Genomic DNA, 7,037 nt, shown 5'->3' on the forward strand with positions numbered 1-7,037 from the left:
AGGTTCACAAACTAGGATTTTTTTTCTGGTTCAATCGTGCAACATGAAACATCAAACTTATGACATATAACTTAGATGAATAATAAACTTTAAAACTATACGACTATAAGGGCATGCATAAAGGAGATTAAAATGAAATATGAATACAAAAACAATTTGACACAGAACAAAAGCGTGGAAGGATTTACAGGTGCATTAAGTGTTGACAGCAGGTCTGAGTGTGGACATACCACATAGTGCAATAGAGCAGTGCAAATGGCTGGAACAGGTTATTGCATTCATGAGTCTAATACAGAGTTATAGGGTATATTTTTTTGTTAATGAGTCTGATGGTAGAGGGGAAGAAACTGTTCTTGGGCGGGAGGTACAGGTCTGGATGTAGCCTCCTGAGGGGAGAGGGGTGAATAGTTCGAGTCCAGGGTGAGAAGGGTCAGCCGTGATCCGACCCACACGCTTCCGGGTCCTGGAGGTGAACAGGTCCTGGAGAGATGGGAGCTCACAGCCAATCACCTTCTCAGCAGCACGCACAATGCATTGTAGTCGGTGCCTGTCCCGGTCTGTAGCGCCGGGGAACCACACAGTGATGGAGGAGGTGATGGCCGTGTAGAACTGCACCAGTATCTTGGTCGGCAGCTCAAGTTTCCTCAGCTGCCGCAAGAAGAACATCCTCTGCTGGGCTTTCTTGATGAGGGAGCTGATGGTTGGCTCCCATTTGAGGTCCTGGGGGATGATGGTGCCCAGGAAATGGAAGGAGTCCATGATGGAGATGGGGCGGGGGAGTCTGTCAGGGCGAGGGAGGACGGTGGGGCTGTGACTTTACTGAAGTCCACGATCATCTCCACTGTCTTCTGGGCGTTCAGCTCCAGGTTGTTGTGGCTGCACCAGAACACCAGCCGTTCCACCACCGTCTGAGATGAGCCCGATTAAGGTGGTGTCGTCTGCAAACTTGATCAGTTTAACGGACTGATGTGCAGCAGGGAGGCCATGTGTAAAGTGTGCAAAAATGACCAAAAATGGTCACTTGCCCTATGAAAGGTTAAAGAGACAAAGACGTGTATTTGTTTAAGATTGGACAGTGCATATGAATTGATATGAGTCCACATGTAAATATGCCAGAGTTAGCCACAATGGCTCATTTTCATCTGTAGTCCCAGGACAGGTTGCTGTTCACAGACCGAAGAACAACAAGCACAATAGACATGAACAAAAGACAATATGAAATGATTAGTAAAAAATAAAGCAGAACATGAACACACAATAACGGTAAGCAGACATTATAAACAAGGCGAAACAGACAAATAACGGACAATAAACATGACATTTTAAACATTATTGAACATGTCTCTTTAAGGAACGGTTAAGGTTAGGCGTCTGTTTGCCTGGCTCTGCCATACTCTTCCCTGTCCATTCCATGCAGGGAGTTAGTCTGGTCACGGAGCAATTGGAGCAGTTTGAAGGGGCGGGCCTAATGCGCACAGATTGTCAGTGAAATAAACCAATTAGCGATTAGCGGACGTGACGACAGCCGTGTCCAATTAAACAAATATGAAGTAAATATAAACTCACGCGGAGAACGCAGAGGCAAAATCCTAGACTACTTCATCCAATGATTAGTTTTGGCTGATGTTAACGTTAATTGAACTAAAAACATAGAGGTGCAGCGAGTGACGTAGCCTTCTCATTTCTCTGTGACGGTCGTGATTGGTTCGGCTCGGCCTTAGCCGCCAATCAACAACTTGTCTACCGTGCGTGGCCAGACCCACCTTCTTTCGTGCAGAAAGAAGGTGGGTGTGGTTTATCAGGCTAGGCGTCTGTGTGTTCAATATTAGTCAACTCAACCCCAGCAGATGGCGGTAGCGCACCAAAGGAAAGCACAGGAACAGTAGCCTATATAGTAGGCTACTAGCTACATCATAAATAGGCAGAAGCACGCATGTAAAGAATGCTACGATATAGATTTGCATTTGCAGAAGATAATCTTGGTGTTCATGTTTTTTATCCGAATAGAGAAACTATTGAAAATCTCTGCACTTATGCCTGAATGCACCGTTTTGGCTTGAAACCACATTACTCAAGCCCTTTTGAAAGGCACAAAAGATGGACAAACAAATGAACACGTTGATGCGCGACCAATTTGCTCATTTTAAAATCATAGTTTGAAATTGTGTTGGCAGCTAAATAAGGAAAACATAGTAAAATAGGATCCGTTTGTGTTTTTAGGGTCGGTGGTGAGTTAACTTGACAAAAAGCAGTCAGTGTCAATTTATCACCATGAAAATTAAAATATGAATGAAAATAAGCAATGCAATCTAACGCTGAAAACTGACCAGCATTGACTGAATGAATCATAGAAGCACACACTTGTCTCCATTGGATGCATACTGTAATATCACACGCGCCTATAACAAGCCTAGTTATCCTGTATTCTCCCTAAAATGATGCCCCTTTTAGTGGGCATTCCCTGCGTTAGGACCGTCTTCTTCAGACGCCCCCGCAGATGCTTCATTTGGCATTACGGAAGGGAGATTCCTCAGCTCTTCCAGCCATACACCCCCTCCGCTGTATGATGTTACCATTACGCACTACTATAAGTGGAGACGTGACTCTTGGGCGAATCCCTGTCGACGTCACTCGGATCCAATATAAATACTGCGAGTGGCGAGTCTGAGGAGAGCAAAGCAAAAACCTCTTTGACACGGCATTTCTAATCAAAGGATATACGAGGATTATTTGATTCTGCGTGGGATTTATTTGCCTGAAATATGTAAGTAGTTTTAAAATTAATAATATAGCCTACCTTTTTGTTAGCAATTTATAAACATAGCCTTTATCACTGTGGTGCCATGTTAACATTCTAGTAAAGCTACAATATTTTACTGACTACTTTTTAGCCATTCGTCTAATACTACCGAAGTAAATTTTACGCTTAATTGACGCATGGCATCTATATCCATAGATCTTCGGAGTAAAGCACTATGACTTTGAACAAGAGTGACAAATTGAGGAACATGGACAAGAGACGAGGAAGTGTGCCATTCCCCATGAATCTACCCAACCTTCACAGGAGAAGCATGCCTGTGGACGACAGAGACCTGCGCGCCACGATGCCCGAAACTGGACAGACCGACGAGCTGTCTAATCTGCTTCGGTGCACCTCTTACTCCCCCAGTGAACAGCACAGAGGCAGCTGCGCCTCTGACTCCTCCGACTCGGTCATCTCTACTGGGAGCGAGACCGACTCTCAGCTCTACAAGGTGATTCTCCTTGGGGAGCACGGCGTCGGCAAGTCCAGTCTGGCGCGCGTCTTCGGCGGAGTTGAGGATGGAAGTCACGACTGTGAGGAAGCAGGTAAATGAGTGACTCACCGACCTCAGCAACCCCCTAAGTACAGAGAACAGTCTCTGCAAAGAGAGATGCTAGAAGATGAGTTTTTGATATAACTGAAATCAGGTAGATTTTAATAACCCACACATATTATTTGATTTATTTTTTTTCATATAAATGCAGACCACATTAGCTCTGTGATGCAGTCTGCAAACACAGCGATTGACTGCTTTATGCTACACTAGCCAAGACATAATGCATGCTCTCCCAACAACCACTCTGAGTAATAACTTCTTTCTTTTCCTCTACAGGAAACACTTATGATAGATCTATTGTGGTGGATGAAGAGGAGGCATCCATCCTTCTCTTTGATGTTTGGGAACAGGTAAGCATCATTCATTATTCATGCCTTCTAGGCCAATATACATTGATTCATCAGGATTACTTTTGTAAAACATTGTAATGATTGTAGCTAATTTAGCATTTGCCTCTTCCTGTAGGATAACAGCCAGTGGATGAAGGAGCAGTGTATGAAGATGGGAGATGCCTACATTATTGTGTATTCAGTCACAGACAAGTCCAGCTTCGAGAAGGCATCCGAACTGCGGATTCAGCTGCGCAGAGCCAGGCAGTCAGAGAACATTCCCATAATACTTGTGGGCAATAAGAGTGACCTTGTGCGGTCCAGAGAGGTGTCTGTAGATGGTAAGTTCACAGGCATTTTTACGCTTTTTACTATTGTCAAATACAGACATGGCTATTTTTTATAAACTCTCTTTTATAAATAGTCAAAAGCCCTAATATTTTATTTTTCTTTGTTTCAGAGGGCAGCGCGTGTGCTGTGGTATTTGATTGCAAGTTCATCGAGACGTCAGCATCTCTCCACCACAATGTGCAGGCTTTATTTGAGGGCATTGTCAGGCAGATCCGCTTGAGGAAAGACAGTAAGGAGGAGAATGCTCGACGCATGGCCAACTGCAGACGCCGAGAGAGCATCAGCAAGAAAGCCAAGAGGTTCCTGGGACGCATGGTCGCACGCAAAAACAAGAAAATGGCCTTCAGGCAAAAGTCCAAGTCCTGCCACGATCTGACTGTCCTCTGAGGAGTAGAACGACAGACGGACACTTTCTCTTTGGCCTCTGAAGACCAAATGCTGTGTGTGTTTTAACACTAACCCTAAGGACTAATAGAACTGTACAGAAATCTATTTTTTATTTTGAAACACCAAAAAGCAAAAAGTGGACAATTGAGTCTGATGTAACCCAAGCGACATATCATGAATTTTGGTAATCTGCATGAAGCTTTGCAATCATGTGTTTTATTCTGTTAAGATTGCCTTAAGACATTGCTCTCATTGTACGATCATCATGTGTGGATATACTGATATGATACTGATCTTGGGTTGGGTTTTCTAATGGAAGTTCTTGTTGTACATATTGTAAGCTCTCGTCTGTTGAACATACATCTCATTATTGTTGAAGACACAATAACGGATCCCAGGGTCGGATTTACTTGAAGCATGGCGCGCAGGTCGTGCCTCTGCGGAGTCTCTGAGGCCCAGACAGATCTGCTCTCCTATGTTATTTCATTAACACCGAATTCAGGTTGTGAATGTATAAATAAAGCAATAAGTTATGTTAGTCTTGTTGTGACTCTGACATGATTTGCAATTTCTTTGTTTACATTGAATTAATTTTTCAATAAAATAGAAAAATGAAGCATCTTTTCCATCATTTCTTTCCGGGCTTCAAAGTGTAAAATTGCCTAAAGCATAATGCAACACTGAAGTTGAGTTGTTAACATCGTCATAAATATTCATTTGGTCAGATCCATGAGATGGAACCGCGCTGAGCACTAATCTAGAAGGGAGGAAATGTGGTAGTTAGCCATCTTTATCCACAAGTGTTAACCATTAATTGGCCGAAGGAGTACAAGAACGCACTTTTCCCACACAATTTAAACTCCACTCACACCTCACAAGAGAAGCACAACGCAGAGGCGCAAGGTAAGATACAAAAGAAACCGTTGAAGCGTTTTCTCTCAAGGTAATCTCTTTTGTATTTTCCCAAATCCTTTGGGTTGATTGGAAATGGATACATTTAACATTTTTTTGGTTGATATGTTTCTATTTTTCTGCTTTAAGATAGGGACCACTATTGCAATGATTTATGGGCTATAGAGCTACCTGGGTGCAATTTTTACTTTTACACCTGATCGTCATGTTATAGTTGTAACATTATTGTGCTTCATCTTCTCATACATTTAGATACAACTTTAAAAAGCTTCTCCAGTATTGGCTGACTACTGTTGGTCCTTAGTAACTATTGTTTTCGGGGACAAAATGTTGGTGTGTGAGAGCTAAATAAGTAACAGAACTTTACTTGTATTTACAGAGACATGACTGACAGAGAGCTGACCATGCCTTTCTCAGCTCTTACAGTGAGGCAATTTTAACTCATATATAAAAAAGTGAAATACAAATGACACTGAAGAAGATTGAGCATGACTTTCATTTGCCTCTCTCTTACAGGTGATATTTATTGCTTTCGCATCATGCTCTGGTGCAAATGTAAAAATTGGTGTACCAGAAAACTACGATGGCATTTTTCCATGGTATTTAGCCAAGGTATACCTTTTAAATTTGTGTTCTTCACTTCATTGGTCTATATTAAATATTTAAAGTTAAAGTTATAACACCTCGATTCTTTTGTGGAATACCCTACAGATGAGAAAAACTGTCTAACTGTGTTAGTGATGTTCTTTTGGATAGAACAGGCATCTGCATCTTATGGTTTTAGAGTCAGATTTGGCTCTTTAACGTTGCTCTTGCTGTTCATAGTATAGTGGAAAGTGGTTTGATAAAAGGCCCTATTCATAATGTTTATTCTTTTATGTCAGATTTGAATGAAAAGGGTATTTTGATGTAAATATCTTTTATGTCAACCTTTGACAACAATCAGTCACCCTTTGACAAGTAAGGTTGACTAAAGACAATAAATCTTGAGAGGTCATGATCATATTATTGCAATGCAGACTTTGCATATATGTATATAAAAGAACAAAGAAGTAGCTATTTACATGCAAAAACTTTGTATTTTCGGGATACAAATGGGATCCAAAGGGTTGCATATAGCACATTGCTTTTTAGAGAGTTGTGAAACAAGCAATATTGCGCAAAAATCCAGTGATTCCCTGTTGTGGAAAAACATGTTTGCAATATGCAGTTTAGTCAAATGGCTGAGTGCATCTATTGGATCTCTCTTTCATCTTTTTGAATGTAGCAAAAATGCCTATCCTTGATACAGACGCAGCATCTGTCAGTCTCTTTTCCCAGTGTGTCTGTTCTCAGGGCTACGAATGCATCAGCAAGCTGTCGTCATCTCTCGATTGTAATGGAACTGCAATAGAAGTGTTCATAATGGTTTTTCAGGCGTCACATCTAACCTTTGCCTCGTTTCATTTCGGCGCAAGGCTGGCAGCTTAAACCCATACACACTGACATCCTCTGCCGCAACACAGCTCAATCTGGCACTTTAATTGGACTGTGACATCACCACATCTTATGCTAAAGATAGTAATTTTTGTGTCACTTTCATTCACACTCTTCAAATAACCCACTAATGGTCTGAGTGGATAGCCTTGGCAGTTTCATAAGTGGATAGAACAAATTACCCATGCGTAACCCCTATAGGCTCTTTGTGACCTATAGTTTG

General features: G+C 41.8%; 1 protein-coding gene across 2 annotated transcripts; it reads left to right on the forward strand.

The window, feature by feature from the left end:
- Window positions 1–2,461: 2,461 nt before the first annotated feature.
- Window positions 2,462–4,982, forward strand: rrad (Ras-related associated with diabetes). Of its 2 annotated transcripts, none has more exons than XM_079555756.1 (5): window positions 2,462–2,764; window positions 3,065–3,348; window positions 3,636–3,709; window positions 3,825–4,029; window positions 4,149–4,982. In XM_079555756.1, coding segments are annotated over exons 1-5 (843 nt in total). In that variant the 5' UTR covers window positions 2,462–2,762; the 3' UTR covers window positions 4,427–4,982. The 2 variants fall into 2 exon arrangements, with proteins under 2 accessions (XP_079411882.1, XP_079411881.1); XM_079555755.1 differs by having other exon boundaries at window positions 2,469–2,764; window positions 2,957–3,348.
- Window positions 4,983–7,037: the final 2,055 nt, after the last annotated feature.

Source organism: Gobius niger (assembly GCF_951799975.1).
Source record: "Gobius niger genome assembly, chromosome: 4".
Lineage (NCBI taxonomy): Eukaryota > Metazoa > Chordata > Actinopteri > Gobiiformes > Gobiidae > Gobius > Gobius niger.